General features: G+C 38.7%; 1 protein-coding gene and 1 pseudogene across 13 annotated transcripts in view; both read left to right on the top strand.

Moving 5' to 3' along the window:
- PPP2R3A (protein phosphatase 2 regulatory subunit B''alpha) overlaps window positions 1-20,869 on the top strand; it is a 190,041-nt gene that overhangs the window by 105,230 nt on the left and 63,942 nt on the right. For all 13 annotated transcript variants that reach the window (XM_008983778.5, XM_017965839.4, XM_035278273.3 and 10 more), the window contains one exon: window positions 6,809-6,911. In XM_008983778.5, the coding sequence (XP_008982026.3) occupies window positions 6,809-6,911 (103 nt within the window). The remainder of the gene's footprint in view (window positions 1-6,808; window positions 6,912-20,869) is intronic.
- LOC144580032 (protein downstream neighbor of Son pseudogene) lies at window positions 12,890-13,807 on the top strand (annotated as a pseudogene).

The following is a 20,869-nucleotide window of genomic DNA, read 5'->3' as shown; positions in this document are numbered from 1 at the left end:
AAATCTGAATGCTAAGAAAGTTCAATGAAATACAGGCCAAAAGTTGAAACTCAATCCAAGGAAAACAATAAAATGATCCAAGAGTTGAAAGATGACACAGCCATTTTAAGAAAGAACCAAACTGAACTTCTGGAATTGAAAAATTTATTATGGGAATTCCATAATACAACTAGAAACATTAATAATGGAACAGACCAATCTAAGGAACGAATCTCAGGCCTCAGAGACTCCTCCTTTGAATCAAAGAATTTTAAAAATGAATAAAACCTCTCAGGAATATGGGATTATGTAAAGAGACTAAATCTATAGCTCATTGGCATTCCTGGGAGAAAAGAAGAGAGAGTACACAACTTGGAAGACATACGAGGATATACTCCACAGAAATTTCATCAGTCTCGCTAGAGAAGTGGACATGGCTGAACTCCATGGAGCAGTTTGGAGATTTCTCAACGAACTAAGAGTTTACCATTCAATCCAATAGTTCCATTACTGGCTATATACCCAAAGAAAAATAAGTCATTCTACCAAAAGGACTTCTGCACCCATATGTTTATTGAAGCACTGTTCACAATTGCAAAGACATGGAATCAACTTACATGCCCATTAATGGTGGACTGGATAAAGAAAATGTGGTACAGGTACACCATGGATTACTATGCAAGCATAAAGAAGAATGAAATTATGTTCTTTGCAGCAACATGGATACAGCTGGAGACCATACAGAAATAGAAAACCAAATACCACATGTTCTCACAAGTGGGAGCTAAATGTCAAGTACACATGGACATAAAGATGAGAACAGTAGACACTGGGGGTTATGAGGAAGGGTAGGGATGGAGGGAGCAAGGGTTGAAAACCTACCTATTGGTACTATGCTTACTACCTGAGAGAGGGATTCATTCATACTCCAGACCTCAACATCATTCAGTAAACCTTTGAAACAAACCCTTATATGTACCCCTGGACCTATAATAAAAGTTGAAAAAAATTATTCCAATAAGATTATGCTACTGTGGAACAGCCATGACAGAAATAATAAGCACATGGAAGGACATAGGCGGCCAGTGAGATTTCCTGGAAAGTGAAGTAAGGGAAAAGGGTATTTGTTAAGGACGGTAGCATATACAAATGCCTGGTGTGAGAGGGTATGGAACATTTGTGCAACTACAAGTACAGGAATGGTAAGAGGAGGAGACATGAGCAAGTAGGATCAGATTCTGAAGCCCCTTCTATGTCAAGTCTAGAAGCTAGGACTTTAGGCCAGGTGTGGTGGCTCACGCCTGTAATCCTAGCATTTGGGGAGGCCAAGGCAGGCAATCACAAGGTCAGGAGATGGAGAACATCCTGGCCAACATGATGAAACCCCATTTCTACAAAAAATACAAAACTTAACTGGACGTGGTGGCACACACCTGTGGTCCCAGCTACACTGGAGTCTGAGACAGGAGAATCACTTGAACCTGGGAGGCAGAGGTTGTAGTGAGCCAAGACGGTGCCATGGCACTCCAGCCTGAGTGACAAGAGCAAAACTCAGTATCAGGAAAAAAAAAAGCTGGGACTTTAGCCTACTTCGCAGAAGAATTTTAACTTGGACAGTGACATGATCAAATGTGTTATTCAGATATACCAAGCAAGAAACAAGAGCCTGAGCAGTGGGAGACAGAAAGGGGCAAATTTAGTAGAAATGAAACAACATGCGGCCGGGCGCAGTGGCTCATGCCTATAATCCCAGCACTTTGGGAGGCCGAGGCGGGTGGATCACAAGGTCAAGATATGGAGACCATCCTCGTCAAAAAGGTGAAACCCCATCTCTACTAAAAATACAAAAATTCGCTGGGCATGGTGGTGCGCGCCTGTAGTCCCAGCTACTAGGGAGGCTAAGGCAGGTTGAAATAAAGGAGAAAATACTAAGGGCAGCCAGAGAGAAAGGTCGGGTCACCCACAAAGGGAAGCCCATCAGACTCACAGCAGATCTCTCGGCAGAAACTCTACAAGCCAGAAGAGAGTGGGGGCCAATATTCAACATCCTTAAAGAAAAGAACTTTCAACCCAGAATTTCATATCCAGCCAAACTGAGCTTCAGACGTGAAGGAAAAATAAAATCCTTTGCGAACAAGCAAGTACTCAGAGATTTTGTCACCACCAGGCCTGCTTTACAAGAGCTCCTAAAAGAGGCACTACACATAGAAAGGATCAACCAGTACCAGCCATTCCAAAATCACACTGAATGCTAAAGAGCTTCAACATAATGAAGAATCTACAACAACTAACAGGCAAAACAGCCACTTAGCATCAAAATGGCAGTATCAAATTCACACATAACAATATTAACCCTAAATGTAAATGGACTAAATGCACCAATCAAAAGACACAGACTGGCAAATTGGATAAAAATCCAAAACCCATCAGTGTGCTGTATCCAGGAAACCCATCTCACATGCAAGGATACACAAAGGCTCAAAATAAAGGGATGGAGGAAGATTTACCAAGCAAATGGAGAGCAAAAGAAAGCAGGAGTTGCAATTCTCATCTCTGATAAAATAGACTTTAAAGCAACAAAGATCAAAAGAGACAAAGAAGGCCATTACATAATGGTAAAAGGATCGATACACCAAGAAGATCTAATGATCCTAAACATATATGGACCCAATACAGGAGCACCCAGATACATAAGGCAAGTTCTTAACGACTTACAAAGAGACTTAGACTCCCACACAATAATAGTGGGAGACTTTAACACTCCACTGTCAATATTAGACAGATCAACCAGACAGAAAATCAACAAGGATATCCAGGGCTTGAACTCAGACCTGGAGCAAGCAAACCTGATAGACATTTACAGAACTCTCCACCCCAAATCCACAGAATATACATTCTTCTCAGCACCACATCATACCTACTCTAAAATTGACCACATAATTGGAAGTAAAGCACTACTCAGCAAATGCAAAACAACTGAAATCATAACAAACAGCCTCTCAGACCATAGTGCAATCAAGTCAGAACTCAGAATTCAGAAACCGACCCAGAACCGCACAGCTTCATGGAAACTGAACCACTGGCTCCTGAATGTTGACTGGATAAACAATGAAATGAAGGCAGAAATAAAGAAGTTCTTCGAAACCAATGAGAACGAAGACACAACATGCCAGAATCTCTGGGACACATTTAAAGCAGTCTCTAGAGGAAAGTATATAGCAATAAGTGCCCATATGAGAAGAATGGAGAGATCCAAACTTGACACCCTATCGTCAAAATTGAAAGAGCTAGAGGAGCAAGATCAAAAAAACTCAAAACCCAGCAGAAGACAAGAAATAACTAAGATCAGAGCTGACCTGAAGGAGATTGAGACACGAAAAACCCTTCAAAAAATCAATAAATCCAAGAGCTGGTTTTTTGAAAAGATCAGCAAAATAGACAGACCGCTAGCCAGATTGATTAAAAATAAAAGAGAGAACAACCAAATAGATGCAATAAAAAATGATAAAGGGGAAATCACCACAGATTCCACAGAAATTCAAACCATCATCAGAGAATATTACAAACAACTCTATGCACATAAACTAGTAAACATGGAAGAAATGGATAAATTCCTGGACTCCTGTGTCCTCCCAAGCCTAAACCAGGAGGAAGCTGAAACTATGAATAGACCAATAACAAGGGCAGAAGTCGAGGCAGCAATTAAGAGCCTACCACACAAAAAAAGCCCAGGTCCAGATGGGTTCACAGCCGAATTCTACCAGACACACAAAGAGGAGCTGGTACCATTTCTTCTGAAACTATTCCAAATAATCCAAAAAGAAGGAATCCTACCCAAATCATTCTACGAGACCAATATCATCCTGATACCAAAACCCGGCAGAGACCCAACGAGAAAAGAAAACTTCAGGCCAATATCCATGATGAACATAGATGCAAAAATCTTCAATAAAATATTGGCAAGCCGATTGCAACAGCAAATCAAAAAACTTATTCATCATGATCAAGTGGGATTCATCCCAGGGATGCAAGGCTGGTTCAACATACGCAAGTCTATCAACGTAATTCACCACATAAACAGAACCAAAAACAAAAACCACATGATTATCTCAATTGACGCAGAGAAGGCATTTGACAAAATTCAACAGCCCTTTATGCTAAAAACCCTCAATAAACTCGGTATCGATGGAACGTATCTCAAAGTAATAAAAGCTATTTATGACAAACCAACAGCCAATATCATACTGAATGGGCAAAAACTGGAAGCATTCCCTTTGAAATCCGGCACTAGACAAGGATGCCCTCTGTCACCACTCCTATTCAATATAGTACTGGAAGTTCTAGCCAGAGCAATCAGGCAAGAAAAAGAAATAAAGGGTATTCAAATAGGAAAGGTGGAAGCCAAATTGTCTCTATTTGCAGACGACATGATAGTATACCTAGAAGACCCCATCGCCTCAGCCCAAAAACTCCTGAAACTGATAAGCAACTTCAGCAAAGTCTCAGGATATAAAATCAATGTGCAAAAATCACAAGCCTTCCTCTACACCAATAACAGACTTAAAGAGAGCCAAATCAAGAACGAACTGCCATTCACAATTGCTACAAAAAGAATAAAATACCTTGGAATACAACTCACAAGGAACGTAAGGGACCTCTTCAGGGAAAACTACAAACCACTGCTCAATGAAATCAGAGAGGACACAAACAGATGGAGAAACATTCCATGTTCATGGTTAGGAAGAATTAATATCGTGAAAATGGCTATACTGCCCAAAGTAATTTACAGAATCAACGCTATCCCCATCAAGCTACCATTGACTTTCTTCACAGAACTGGAAAAAACCACCATGAACTTCATATGGAACCAAAAGAGAGCCCGCATAGCCAAGTCAATTCTAAGCAAAAAGAACACAGCGGGGGGCATCACACTACCGGATTTCAAACTATACTATAAGGCTACAGTAATCAAAACAGCATGGTACTGGTACCAAAACAGAGATATAGATCAATGGAACAGAACAGAGGCATCAGAGGCAACACAACATAGCTACAACCATACAATCTTTGATAAACCTGACAAAAACAAGCAATGGGGAAAGGATTCCCTGTTCAACAAATGGTGCTGGGAAAACTGGCTAGCCATGTGTAGAAAGCAGAAACTGGACCCCTTCCTGACACCTTACACCAAAATTAACTCCAGATGGATTAAAGACTTAAACATAAGACCCGGCACCATAAAAACCCTAGAAGGAAATCTAGGCAAAACCATCCAGGACATAGGAGTAGGCAAGGACTTCATGAACAAAACACCAAAAGCATTGGCAACAAAAGCCAAAATAGACAAATGGGACCTAATCAAACTCCACAGCTTCTGCACAGCAAAAGAAACAGTCTCTAGCGTGAATCGGCAACCAACAGAATGGGAAAAAATTTTTGCAGTTTACCCATCTGACAAAGGGCTGATATCCAGAATTTACAAAGAACTCAAACAGATTTACAGGAAAAAAAACAAGCCCATTCAAAAGTGGTCAAAGGATAGGAACAGACACTTTACGAAAGAAGACATATATGAGGCCAACAATCATATGAAAAAATGCTCATCGTCACTGGTCATCAGAGAGATGCAAATCAAAACCACATTGAGATACCATCTCACGCCAATTAGAATGGCGATCATTAAAAAATCTGGAGACAACAGATGCTGGAGAGGATGTGGAGAAAAAGGAACACTTTTACACTGTTGGTGGGAGTGTAAATTAGTCCAACCATTGTGGAAGACGGTGTGGCGATTCCTCAAGGCCTTAGAAATAGAAATCCCATTTGACCCATTACTGGGCATATATCCAAAGGACTATAAATCGTTCTACTACAAGGACACATGCACACGAATGTTCATTGCAGCACTGTTTACAATAGCAAAGACCTGGAATCAACCCAAATGCCCATCGATGATAGACTGGATTTGGAAAATGTGGCACATATACACCATGGAATATTATGCAGCAATCAGAAATGATGAGTTTGTGTCGTTTGTACGGACATGGATGAATCTGGAGAACATCATTCTCAGCAAACTGACACAAGAACAGAAATTGAAACACCGCGTATTCTCACTCATAGGCGGGTGATGAAAAATGAGAACACATGGACACAGAGAGGGGAGTACTAAACACTGGGGTCCATAGTGGGGAAAGGGGAGGGTCAGTGGGAGGGGGAGGTGGGGAGGGATTGCCAGGGGAGAAACACCAAATGTGGGTGAAGGGGAGAAAGCAAACAAAACACACTGCAATGTGTGTACCTATGCAACTGTATTGCATGCTCTGCACATGTACCCCAAAACCTAAAATGCAATAAAAAAAAATAAAATAAAAAATTTTAAAAAAAAAAAGAAAGAAAGAAATGAAACAACATGGTAGTTGACAGACGTGGTGGTAAAAGGAAGGGAAGAATTTGTGATGACTCCCAAGTTTCTAGCTTGAACCATTGAGTGCTTAGAATGCCAGATGAGGTTACTGGAGTCCTGAGGAATGTTTCCTGAAAATACTTCAGACAGCTGTTCCTTCCTTTCTATTTCCATTGTACCATCAAGCCTTATTACCTCATGCTCAGACCACTGGAAGGGAAGAGGGTCTAATAGGCTTCAGTATTCAACCAACCTTATATCATAGACAGCTCATTATTCTAAAACATCCTTTGATTGTATAATTTCCTTACTTGATTCTTGATCTAAGTGCCCTTCAGATCAAACTGAAATTACCAACTATTGATGTTGTTATCATTGTTTATTCAGAGGAGCCAATCTTCCTAACCATTGTTTCCTTTATAGGTTGCTGAATAACCATCATGATGATGCCTCTAAATTCATCTTTCTTCTAGCAAAGCCCAACTGCAGCTCTCTAGAACAGGAGGATTTCATCCCTCTACTTCAGGTAATTTTCATTTCCTTTGAAAATGGGTTCCAATTTTGGAGTTTCAGCATTTTTTTTTTTATTTGCAACTATCACATGTCAATTTTCCTACATATATCTAGAGATCAGATTTCTAGAAGAATGGTTTTCAAACTTGTTTTAGTAGTAAGATCCTCTCGTTAAATGAAATCTAAAACAGAACCCATAGTAGTAGAAGATAGATAAAACAGGGCTACTCCCACTGAAGCAGAGGAGAGGGGCTACGCAGCCTCCCCCTTGCCCACCCACAGCAATCACTAAAGCACCTTCCAAAACGTTAAATGCAAGAAGATAATTTCTCTGTTAGGATAGAACATAGCTAATAACCTGGTGGAAAGAAAGAAAAGGCCATGAGGTTACCAGAATCAGTCTTATGAATGCTGGGGTCTTCACTCACTGCCTCTTGACTCCTTATTTAAGTACAGTTTTTAGATGCTTGGTTTTCTGATTCTTCAACCTAAGATATATTTGAAACAGAAAATTAGAGCAGGAGAAGGGAAGGAGGATAACTAGAATCAAGTGTACAGAGATCTGCAAAAAACATTTGCTACCAGACTGCAAAGGTAGTCAGGACAGTAAGAAACACTAAGGGAAAAAAAAAAGACACAAAAGCTCTAAATGTACTCTAGTCTGGGAGTAATTTAGGATAATGGCAGTAGTCCCAATCCCATTACCAGATTTCAGCTGAGATTAGTAATTTATTTTAGTAGCATAGACTCTATATTACTTGTCTAGAAAACTCACTTATAGGGAGCAGCTGTCACTGATAGAACCAGATAAATGAAACAATGGTACTATACTTCTCATTTTTCCTTTTCTATGTGTGAAATTTAAACTCTGTGTGTTGTGTACCCATATATTATACATATAAAAAAGGGTAAGTCTCAGGCCTGCATAAACCTCAGATCTATCAGAAGTATAAGTTTCTGGATTTGAATTTCTGACTTTAACCGTCATTTACCAGGTTGATGGTTATTTTTAAACTAGACCTTCATGAGGTTTCTCAGCCTAGAGCTATGCCACAGTTCTGAGGTCTTACATGGTACCAAAGCATTATGGTTGGGAGTTACTACTGAGACATCTGCCGTCCCTGGCTAGAAGATTCCCTTCAGCTCCAGAGGTCTTTGCTGCTTCTGTGTCATGTGTCAAGCCCCAGAACCTTTGGTGAAGATGCCCATGGCCTGGATGCACATACAGCTGTTTTCTTTTGAGGTTTTAGCTGCCTTTCTTGGGGTGTTGCCAGGCACCAGGATCCCTTTGTTCCTGTTACCCACAGACTTCTCTTTCTTTTTCCTGAGACTAAGAGATCTTCTACTCTGGAGAAGTCTCTTCCTGCCATGTTCCTTTATGCTTCTCTGTCTCTGCCTTCAATTCTCCTTCCTTGTATTGTCTGCTTTCCTTCCAAGTAGAGGTGAGCTCCTTATTCACTACTTCAGGGCAGAGAAGAGAAGTGACTTCAGAATCTTAATGGCTTTTATGGCACTGTGTGCATTGTAGGCTTGTCCACTACATTTGGCCTAGTTGACCTTTGTTAAGGCTTTAGCAAGAAGAGATGTCCAACAGAAAGAGCCCACTTGGGGAGTGTTTCTATCTAGGCCTTCCCATGGGAATCAGCTACAGATCAGCATTGGACCTGTTTTTACTATACAATTCTTCATAGCCTGAGATATTACTTGTTTAGTATTCTTATTTTCATATCTAAATATTTGGTTTTTCTTTTTTTTTTTTTTTGAGATGGAGTCTCACTCTGTTGCCAGGCTGGAGTGCAGTGATGTGATCTCAGCTCACTGCAACCTCTGCCTTCTGGGTTCAAGCAATTCCCCTGCCTCCTCCTCCCAAGTAGCTGGGACTACAGGCTTACACCACCAAGCCCAGCTAATTTTTCTATTTTTAGTAGAGACAGGGTTTCACCATGTTAGCCAGGATGATCTGGATCTCTTGACCTCGTGATCCACCCACCTTGGTCTCCCAAAGTGCTGGGATTACAGGCATGAGCCACTGTACCCGGCCATAATATTTGGTTTTTCTAAACAGATCACAAATTCTTTGAAGTTAAGATAAGCTTTTCCTTCCTGTCGAATGTGCATCATTGTTTTAGGTGTTAAAGTAAATCCTTGTTAGCTCTTAGAATGAATACCTAAAGAAAGGCATAAAATACATGGAAATAGTTAACTTTTTTTAAGTTGTATTCATGGCTGCCTGATTTTTTTTTAAAGATTTTTGCTTAAATATACTCACACAAAACACCCAAATCACATGTGCACTAGTTGATGAATTTTCACAATGTAGGCATATCCATATAACTAGCACACACATCCAGAAACAGTATTACTAGCACCTGCAAAGCCCCTCTTGCTCCATCCCAGTCACTGCCACCCAACGATAACCACTGCCCTGACCAAAAACACCATAGGGCATAGATTTTTAATTACAGTAACAATTTTCCATGCTTAAAATGTGAAGTTTGCTTCTGATTTTATTTTATGTTCAGGGCTTTTGGGCTTGTCTAACTTACATTATGGTTTTGATTATCCTTAGGCTCATCTGCTACATAGTTTTGTTCCCCTCAAAAAAATACTCATGAGAGTGAAGATTTTTAATAGTTTTTGGTGTTTAATTAATACCTAATAAATACCCAACATGAAATATTCCTATGTTTTGTGAAATCTCAAATCTTCAATATTTGAACTGCATTGTAATAAAACATTAAGTTTTATTACTAGTTCTCTATCTGCTCCCCATCCTCCCTCTCTAAATCCATTCTTGGCCTTGCTCTGACCCTACAAACTCATCTTTGGGGCTCTCTTGCTGACTAACTTCTGGTTGGATCTGGGCAATGGGAAGCATTGCCAGTAAATGGGAGGACAGAGCAGAGAGAAGCTGGCATTTCCTCCCTGCTCTCTGCTTCGGCACAGTAACTATATCTCTCCATAATAAAGCTTCTGCTGGACAGCCCTGTGTCCATGGTTCTAGTGCCTACTAGGCTCTCCTCCTTTTGTTTGTTTGGCCCTCAAGACTGTAACAGTATCCTCCTGTCAGTAGTCTCTGGGTACCTCATTATTGCTTTGTTGTCTCCCTTCATCCTGCCCACAACTCTACACCTAATCTTTTCATGAAAGCTTTATACAGTGAATTCTTTTTCCTGTGGGGACCCTATGCTGACTGATGAAATTCTGAGTTTTATCAGAGCTTTAATAAAAGCTTTGACGGGAATGTAAATTAAGTTTATACTAAGAAAATTAGAAACGGACAGCAACAAAACCATAATTATGAGTTAATGGATATTTATATACTTCCCTTAAATCTAAGGAGAAATCTTATTTAAGAACTGGACTTGTGGAGTATTCTAGTAAAAGGGACAAACTAAGTAGACACATTATCCTCCCATTCTTTCCCAAACCCTTCTGAAGTTAAAGTATAGAAATTAAAAAGGAATAAACCCACGGAAGCCAATGGAATGGTAGAGAAAATCAGTTTATAAGATATCTCAACATATTTCTTGAAGATAGAACATGACCACATGTCCTTTGCAGGGCTATGGATGAAGCTGGAGGCCATTATCCTTAGCAAACTAATGCAGGAACAGAAGACAAACACCACATGTTCTCATTTGTAAGTGGGAGCTGAATGGTGAGAAGTTATGAGCACAAACAAGGAAACAAAAGACACTGCAGTCTACTAGAGGGTGGAGGGTGGGAGGAGAGAGAGGAGCAGAAAAGATAACTATTGGATACTGGGCTTGATACCTGTACCTGTGGTAAAATAATCTGTACAGCAAAGCCCCGTGACATGAATTTAACCTATGTAACAAGCCTTCACATTTTCTCCCAAACTTAAAAGAAAAGTTTAAAAAAGATTCTGTGATTTTAAAATTGTAAATAAATAGTTCAATAGTAACTGGATTTATATGGACCAAAAAAAAAGAAAAAAGAAAAAATGTAAGTGACTAAAGAATGTAAGGCTAAAGAAACCACAACCTAGAATGAGGAGCTATGTGTGGGCTGCAGTGGAGAAGTGAGTGCCTGTGCTCATCAAGGCCCAGAGCAGTTGTAAACTCAGGGTTGGTTGACCTGATGAGAGATAATGGAAATGGGGATTCATTGAAGGTTGATATATACAACAATCACTAGTTGACTCCTTTCCTGGTTCACAACTGTCAAGTGCAGCCTGGCATTTATTCACAAGCATAAACATGCTAACAAGACAATAAAACATGCTAAGGCTTCTAATGTGACAGCCACGGATTAAAGCTGTCATTTCTCTTTATTTTGGCAGTTGGGGATCTAGGGAGGTCTCACCAGTTTACTCTAAAATAATGCCTGTCAGTCAGCACACCTACCCTAAATGCACAGAACCCTGAGGCAGATTTGGCAATCAAGAAAGACACTGTTGAAAAAATAGATCTACTTATATTTCTACAGAGGAAAATTATATCAACTACTTTGTCCTTGTTAAATATGAATGGACAAATCATATGAGGAAAACAATAATCATAAAAGAAAAATAAAGGTTAAAAAAGCACATACACAGAAAAAGTAGCCCAGAAAAGAAACAAAACTAATTCAGGAAACAGAAGAGATGAGAATTTCTTTTCTTTTTTTTTTTTTTTTTGAATAAATATGGTGTTTTATTTTCTGGATTATAACGTGAACAAAGGCCGGGCACGGTGGCTCACGCCTGTAATCCCAGCCCTTTGGGAGGCCGAGGCGGGTGGATCACGAGGTCAAGAGATTGAGACCATCCTGGTCAACATGATGAAACCCCGTCTCTACTAAAAATACAAAAATTAGCTGAGCATGGTGGTGTGTGCCTGTAATCCTAGCTACTCAGGAGGCTGAGGCAGGAGAATTGCCTGAACCCAGGAGGCGGAGGTTGCGGTGAGCCGAGATCGCGGCATTGCACTCCAGCCTGGGTAACAAGAGCGAAACTCTGTCTCAAAAAATAAATAAATAAATAAAGTGAACAAGTGCTTAAATACTATTATTTCTTAACCCAATGCTTTTGATTTCTAAGCACTTTTATTTTAAAATGTGAATTATGGCTGGGCACAGTGGCTCATGCCTGTGATCCCAGCACTTTGGGAGGCCGAGGCAAGCAGATGACAAGGTCAGCAGATAGAGACCATCCTGGCCAACATGGTAAAACCCTGTCTCTACTAAAATACAAAAAATTAGCCAGGCATTGTGGTGCGCGCCAGTAGTCCCAGCTACTTGGGAGGCAGAGGCAGGGGAATCAATCACTTGAACCCAGGAGGCAGAGGTTGCAGTGAGCCGAGATTGTGCCACTGCATTCAAGCCTAGCGACAGACCTAGATGCCATCTCAAAAAAAAAAGTGAATTATACAATCCCCCTCCACACACACACACCTCCCTATAAGCACATTAAATAATACTTTGCCATGACAGCTCAGCATACTTCACAATACTTAACACTATTCTATGTGGAATACAAAATGCCTTTTCATCTGAATTAACATGCATTTAAAAATTAGTATATGTGAAAATAAAGGAATTATAAGTCAGTAGGAAAGATGTTAAGATAGAAGGATCACCAGTCAGCTAGCTCAGTAGATTATGTCTACATTTATTTCTACCTTTATAAAACAAGAACCTGCTAACAGTCTTAGGTAAATGGTAAAGTCACATATTTTTGCCCTGATGCCATTAATCACAATGCCATGAGATAACTGCTATTTGTTTAGTCTCAATTTCCCATTTGCAAGGAAACACATTAATTCATTTTTCTACTCACTATACAGTTAGGTTGTAGGGATGCAGATATCTCATTTGAGTTATCTGAGTTTTTTATCTTTATATCTAAAAATCTAATCCAAAAATAGTAAAAGCAGAAAACACTGATTTAAAACCTTAAATGCTACTGCTCAGTGTATGTAATAAGAGTTAATGTTTATAAACCCTTTAGTATTTTAAAGTATATTTCTTTAATTTTAAGAATCTTGAATTTCCTTGCTAGAAGGCTTTTTTCCTCAAAGATTCCATTTAGGCTTACTTTGGTGTTCAGGATCTCCAATTATAAAGGTAGAGGAGATGGGTATGCAGGATAAAATGTCAAAGTCAGACATACCTTCTATCAAGGTACCTAAAGAGAAACATGAAGTACAAATGGATCACAGACCTGAGTCTGTTGGGTTGGTGAAAGGAATCAACACCTTTACATTGCTTAATTTTTTGATCAACTGTAAGAATTTAATTGCTACCTCAGGTCCACAGGTGGGACTTCTTCCAACCCTCTTAACTGCTATTGCTTTCTGAGATGCCACAATGCAAATGCATAAGTCAGGAAGTGTTAAATGTGAAGACACAGCTCTTCCTGGATACAGAAACCAATTTAATTTGGAGATTACAGGTCCTGTCATGCCTCATTCTCTGCATTCACTGACCATGCTGCTTAAATCTTCACAGAGCGGATCTTTCTCTACAGTACTATAACCACATGAGCCAACTGCTGTATTTAACATCTGCCTGCCAATGGACAAAGTACTTGATACAGAGGTTGCTCATAAGAAGCTTACTAACTGGTTTGCACCCTAAGAATCTGGAGCAACTTAGTGAAATACCATTACTTGGGAAATCATCTTTACAGAATGTGGTGATGAGAATTTTTAAAAACCAAATTATACATACTGATAGAAATGATTGGGGAGAAGAAGCAAATCTGTACAGAAGAATTGCAAAAAGTTTAGTAGACACTGCAGTCTTAAAGAGGGGATCATAAATCACCATTCCTTAAGAGTGGGCTGTGCTGAGTGATTTCAGGAGTAACTTTACAGTGGAGGAACCTGACAAATACTACCTCAGCCTGATGATCAAGGCCAACATCAGCAGTCATCAATCATATTGATAGTATGTACCTTTAACGAGATATGTTGCAAGAGGGCATGTTACTTCTGTGGTCTTTCTCCCAAAAATCCATAAACCCAGTCTAATGAGGAAAACATCAGGCAGTTCCAGTAAAGGAATATCCTACTCAATACCTTACCAGTACTCACCAGAACTGTCAAGGTCATCAAAAGTAAGGAAAGTCTAAGAAATTGTCACAGCCCAAAGGAGTCTAAGGAGACATAACTAAATAGAATGTGATGTCCTGGATAGAACACTAGAACAGAAAGAAGACATTAGGTAAAAATACGGAAATATGAATAAAGTATGGACTTTAATTTGTTGATATTGGCTTATTAATTTTAATAAATGGACCATATAGTAAATGTAAGGTGTTAATAATAGGGAAAACTGGGTACAGGGTATATGGGAACTCTCAGTGCTATTTTCTCAATTTTTTAAAACAAAACTAAAACTATTCTAAAAAAAAAAACCTGTAATTTTTAAAAGTAAGTACTATATTAAGAAAGGTTATATAAAGTAAGAACCGGGCACAGTGGCTCACGCCTGTAATCCTAGCACTTTGGGAGCCCAAGGCAGGTGAATCACCTGGGGTCAGGAGTTCCAGACCAGCCTGGCTAATGTGGTGAAATGCAGTGTGTACTAAAAATGCAAAAATTCGCCAGGCTTGTTATCAGGCTACTATAATCCTAGCTTCTCAGGAGGCTGAGGTATGAGAATCGCTTGAACCTCAGAGGTGGAGGTTGTAGTGAGCTGAGATCATACCACTGCACTCCAGCCTGGGCAACAGAGCAAGACTCTGTCTCAAAAAAAAAAAAAAACATAAACCAAAAATAACCTTTATCTTATACCATATGTAAAAATCAACTGAAAATGGATTAAAGACTTAAATGTAAGACCTGAAACTGTAAAGAAAACATAGGGGTAATGCTGAATGACACCAGTCTTGGCATTGATTTTTTTGGATATGAACCCAAGAGCACAGGCAATAAAAGGGAAAAAAGACAAATGGAATTACATCAAAGTAAAAAGCTTCTGGACAATTAAGGAAATAACAGAGTAAAAAGAAAACCTACAGAATGGCAGAAAATATTGGCAAACCATATATCTGGTAAGATGTTAATATCCAAAATTTGTAAGGAACTCAGAACAACTCAATAGCAAGAAAATAACCTTATTTAAAAATGGGCAAAGGCAACAAGTATGTGAAAAAATGTTCAGCATCACTAATCATCAGAGAAATGCAAACGAAAGCCACAAAGTGATATTATCTCACCCCTTCCCCAGTTAAAATGGCTTGTATCAAAAAGACAGGCAATAACATGCTGGTGAGGATGCAGAGAAAGGGGACCCCCCCCACCGTACATCATTGATGGGAATGTAAATTAATACCTATGGAGAACAGTATGAATGTTCCTCAAGAAACTAAAAATATAATATCCGTATGATCCAGAAATACCCAAAAGAAAGGAAATTAGTATATCTGAACTCTGTGTTTATTGCAGCACTATTCACAATACCCCAAATATGGAATCACCCTAAGTGCCAAGCAATGGATGAAGAAAATATTGTATATATACACAATGGAATATTATTCAGTCATAAAGAATGAAATCCTGTCATTTGCAGCAATATGGATGGAACTGGAGGCCATTATGTTAAATGGAATAATCCAAACACAGAAAGACAAATATCACATGTTCTCATTCATGTGCAGGAGCTTAAAAGGTGAATCTTGCGAAAATAGAGAATAGATTGGTAATTATCAGAGATCAGGAAGGGGAAAGAGGAGGGAGAAAATGAAAGGAAAAAGGGAATATAAATGTATTTATTGCCACTAAACTACACACTTAAAATGGTAAAGATAGTAAATTTTATATTTATATTTTACCACAATACATTTTTTAAATGGCAAAGAATCTGAATAGACATTGCATAAAAGGAGACAAATGATGGCCAACAGGTATATGAAAAGATGCTCAAAATCACTGATTATCAGAGAAAAATAAAACCCCAGTGAAATATCATATTACACCTGTTAGAATGGTTGTTATCAAAAAGACAAAAGATAACAAGTGTTGGAGAGGATGTAAAGAAAAGGGAATCCTTGCACACTGATGGTGAGAATGTAAATTGGTATAGCCGTTAAGGAAAACAGTTTGGAGGTTCCTCAAAAAATTAAAAATAGAACTACCATATGATTCTACAATCGTACTACTGGGTATATATCCAAAGGAAATGAAATCAGTATGTCAAAGAAGATATCTACACTCACAAGTTCATTGCAACATTATTCACAATAGCAAAGATACAGAATCAACCTAAGTATCAGTGAATGGAGGCTTAATGAAAATGTGAACTAGGTATTGAAGGAACAAAGCTCAAAATAATAAGAGCCATGTATGACAAACATCATACTGAATGAGCAACTACAATGGTATTGGAAGTTCCGACCAGGCAGTCAGCCAAGAGAAAGAAATAAAGGGTATCCAAATAGGAAGAGAGGAAGTCAAACTCTCCGTTTGGAGACAACATGATCCTATATCTAGAAAACCCCATAGTCTCAGCCCGAAAGTTTCTGCAGCTGATAAACAACTTTAGCAAAGTCTCAGGATACCTAATCAGTGTGCAGAAATCACTAGCATCCCTATACACCAAAAACAAGCCAAGAGCCAAATCAGGAACAAACTCCCATTCATAATTGCCACAAAAAAATAAAATACGTAGGAATACAGATAACTAGGGAGGTGAAAGATCTCTACAAGGAGAGCTACCAACCACTGCTCGAAGAAATCAGAGATGACACGAACAAATGGAAAAACATTCCATGCTCATGGATAGCAAGAATTAATATTGTTAAAATGGCCATATTGTCCAAAGCAATTTATAGATTCAGTGCTGTGCCTATTAAACTACCATTGACATTCTTTACAGAAGTAGGAAAGAAACTGCTTTAAAATTCATATGGAACCAAAAAGAGTACAAATAGCCAAGGCACTCATAAGCAAAAAGAACAGAGCTGGAGGTATCATACTACCCAACTTCAAACTATACTACAAGGCTGTACAGGATTGTACTGGTACAAAAACAGATACATAGACCAATGGAACAGAATAGAGAACCCAGAAATAAGACTGCATGCCCATAACTGTCTGATCTTTGACAAACCTGACAAAAGCAATTGAGAAAGGATTTCCTATTCAATTAGTGGTGCTGGGATAACTGGCTAGCCACATGCAGAAACTGGATGTCTTGCTTATACTATATACAAAAATTAACTCAAGATGGATTAAAACTTAAATGTAAAACCCAAAACTATAAAAACCCTGGAAGACAACCTAGGCAATATCATTCAGGATATAGGCATAGGCAAAGCTTTCATGACGAAGATGCCAAGAGCAATTGCAACAAGAGCAAAACTTGAAAAATAGGAGCCAATTAAACTAAAGAGCTTCTGCATAGCAAAAGAAACTATCAACAGAGTAAACAGACAACCTACAGAATGGGAGAAAAATTTTACGAACTATGCATCTAACAAAGGTCTAATATCCAGCATCCATAAGGAACTTAAACATATTTACAAGAAAAAAAACTCATAAAAAAGTGAGCAAAACACATACATGTGGCCAACAATCATATGAAAAAAAAACTCAACATCACTGATTATTAGAAAAATTCAAGTCAAAATCACAATGAGATACCATCTCACACAAGTCAGAATGTCTGTTAGTACAAAGTCAAAAAATATACTGGCAAGGTTGTGAACAAAAAGGAATGCTTATACATTGTTGGTGGGGGTATAAATTATTCAACCATTATGGAAGACAATGTGGTAATTCCTCAAAGACCTAAAGATAGAAATACCATTTGACCCAGCAGTCTTATTACTGGGTATGTATATAAAGGAATATATATCATTCTCTTATAAAGAAACATGCCATGTATATTCATTGCAACACTGTTCACAATAGCAAAGACATGGAATCGCCCTAACTGCCCATCAGTGATAGACTGGATAAAGAAAATGTGACACAAATACCTGCCATGGAATACTATGCAGCCATAAAAAAGAATGAGATCATGCCCTTTGCAGGTACATGGATGGAGGTGGATGCCATTACCTTTAGCAAACCTAACAGAAAACCAAATACCACATGTTCTCACTTTTAAGTGGGAGCTACATGCTGAGAACACATAGAGGGAAGCAAACAGACACTGGGGCCTATTCAAGGTTGTGGGGGGAGGAGGAGGGAGAGGGTCAGAAAAAATAACTAATGGGTAATGGACCTAATACCTGGGTGATAAAATTATCTGTACAACCAAACCTTCATGACCCAAGTTTACCTACGTAACAAATCAGCATATGAGCCCCTGAACTTAAAACTTTTAAAAAAAAAAAGAAAATATGGTAATATATATATATATATATATATATACATACACACACATACACAATGAAATACTATTCAGCTTTAAACAAAGAAGGAAATTCTATTATTTGCAACAACATGGATGAATTTGGAGGGCATTATGTTAAGTGAAGTAATCCAGGCACAGAAGACAAATACTACGTGATCTCACTTATATGTAAATCTAAAAATGGTAAACTCATAGAAGTAAAGAATAGAATGGTAATTACCAAGTGATACGGTTTAGCTCTGTGTTCTCACCCAAATCTTATGTTGCATTGTAATTCCCAATGTTGGAGGTGGGCCTGGTGGGAAGTGATTGAATTACAGGGGTGGTATCTGACTAGCACCATCCCCCTAGTGCTGTCTCATGATACAGTTCTCAGGAGATCTAGTTGTTTGAAAGTGTGTAGCACCTCCCCTTTGCTCTCTGACTCTCTCCTGCTCACCATATGAAGATACACTTACTTCCCCTTCACCTTTCACCATGATTGTAAGTTTCCTGAGGCCTCCCCAGGCATGCCTTCTGTACAGTCTGCAGAGCTGTGAGTCAGTTAAACCTGTTTTCTTCATAAATTGCCCAGTCTCAGGTAGTTCTTTATAGCAGTGTGAGAACAGACTAATAACCAAGGTTGGGAGGATGTTGATCAAAATACAAAATGTCAGCTAAATAGGAATAATTTCAAGAGATCTGTTATACAACATGGTTGCTATTGTTAATAACAATGTCCCCTATTCTTAAAAATTGCTAAGACAGTATATTTTGCTTTTTCACTACAAAAAAAAATGAGATAATACATGCTAATAACTCAATTTAGCCATTCCACAATAAATACATATTTTGAAACAACACATTGTATATATGTACAATTTTTTGTCAATTTAAATAAATGTAAAAAAGAACAAAACTAAGAATAAACTCTATGAAAACAGAATGCTGACACAAGAAAAAGCTGTTAAAATTTTAAAATGTAAGTACCAAAAGTTCAGCATAAAACCTGGAAACTATAAAGTTGAGAATATCTCCCAGAGAGAAAGAGAGAAAAAGAAAAGGGACATAGAGGACCACTTCAGAAATTCTAATATCTAATTAACTGGAGTCTGGGGAAGAAAGAAGGGGAAAAGTGGAGAGAAAAAAATAATAGGATAAAATAATACAGATCATTTTCCAGAGCTAAACGATATAAGTCTTTGGTTAAAAAGAACCACTGAGGCCAGACACCATGGCTTATGCCTGTAATCCCAGTACTTTGGGAGGCCAAGGCGAGCGAATCACTTGAGGTCAGGAGTTTGAGACCAGCCTGGCCAACATGGTGAAACCCCATATCTACTAAAAGTACAAAAATTAGCCAGGTATGGTGGTATGCACCTATAATCCCAGCTACTTGGGAGGCTGAGGCAGAAGAATTGCTTGAACCTGGGAGGCAGAGGTTGCAGTAAGCTGAGATCATGCCAATGCACCCACTCTGGGTGACAGCAAAATTCTGTCTCAAAAAACAAAAAGCCACTGAGTGCCAACAATTATGAATTTTTTAAGACACATGCATAAACATGTCCTTGAAGTTTTAGAAAAATGTAGATGAAGAGACTAGGATGGTATTAGAGACTCGCTGGCAACCTTCAGGAAATGGATTTGATCTTAGATTGCTGTATCTTGCCAACCTACTAATTAGGAATGAGGTTCACATAAACCTGATTCCTGGACATTCATGGACTCAGAAAATTTATCTCCTTTATCAGTTAATTACCTCTTTATTTCTTAGACAGTTACTTGCATATATACTGCAGCAAAGTAAGTAAACCAAGAAAGAGGAATGCGTAAGATCTAGGACACAGTGGATTCAATCCAGAGATGCAATCAAGAGCAGTGTCAGGATGGTAACTGAAGAGCTGCCAGTTCAGAAGAGAGAAGGTGGTAAGATTTCTCCAAGCAGGTCTTCTCCATGATGGGGGAGGAGGGAGGCTAGGAGCAACTCTGTGCAATACGATTACATTTGAGAATAAGAAAAGCCACTCAGGGCGATGATGAAGGCAACAGCATTCTGTATCAGTAAGTTAAAGAAAAACAGAAACTCCAGGAAAAATGAAAAACCTGTATAAGACAGCCACGATCTAAACAAGAAGCAAACTAAAACATAGCACGATTAAGAACAGCTGATGCAGTTAGAAAAGACAATTTAACCTCAATGCCAGAAACAATTTTTGAACATTCCAAGAGCCTGATGCTGGACCTGTACACAATGAAATACATTCCTCATAGATTGCCTGACTTAACATTCAACCATATCTGTATAGTCAGAATATCATAAAAACAGTTTATAGCATCTAAAATCACTTGTATGGATAATCTATAGAAAATTTTATTGTGGTTGTAGAACAGTATGAAAAAAACTTGCACAACATACAAGTCAAAATATTGCCAATAAAATGTGAAGGGAAAAGAGAGGGAGAAGAGAAAATAGGGATGGGGTGCTATTATCCTATGTAAAAGGAAAGTAAGGAACTGAGATGAATGGAATGTAGATGGATAGCTGGGCACAGTGGCTCACACCTGTAATGCCAGCACTTTGGGAGGCCAAGGCGGGTGAATCATGATGTCACGAGATCAAGAGCATCCTGGCCAACATGGTGAAACCCTGTCTCTACTAAAAATATGAAAATTAGCTAGGCA

This window comes from Callithrix jacchus, chromosome 17, assembly GCF_049354715.1.
Source record: "Callithrix jacchus isolate 240 chromosome 17, calJac240_pri, whole genome shotgun sequence".
Classification (NCBI taxonomy): domain Eukaryota; kingdom Metazoa; phylum Chordata; class Mammalia; order Primates; family Cebidae; genus Callithrix; species Callithrix jacchus.
This window is presented reverse-complemented; position numbering and strand designations above follow the sequence as displayed.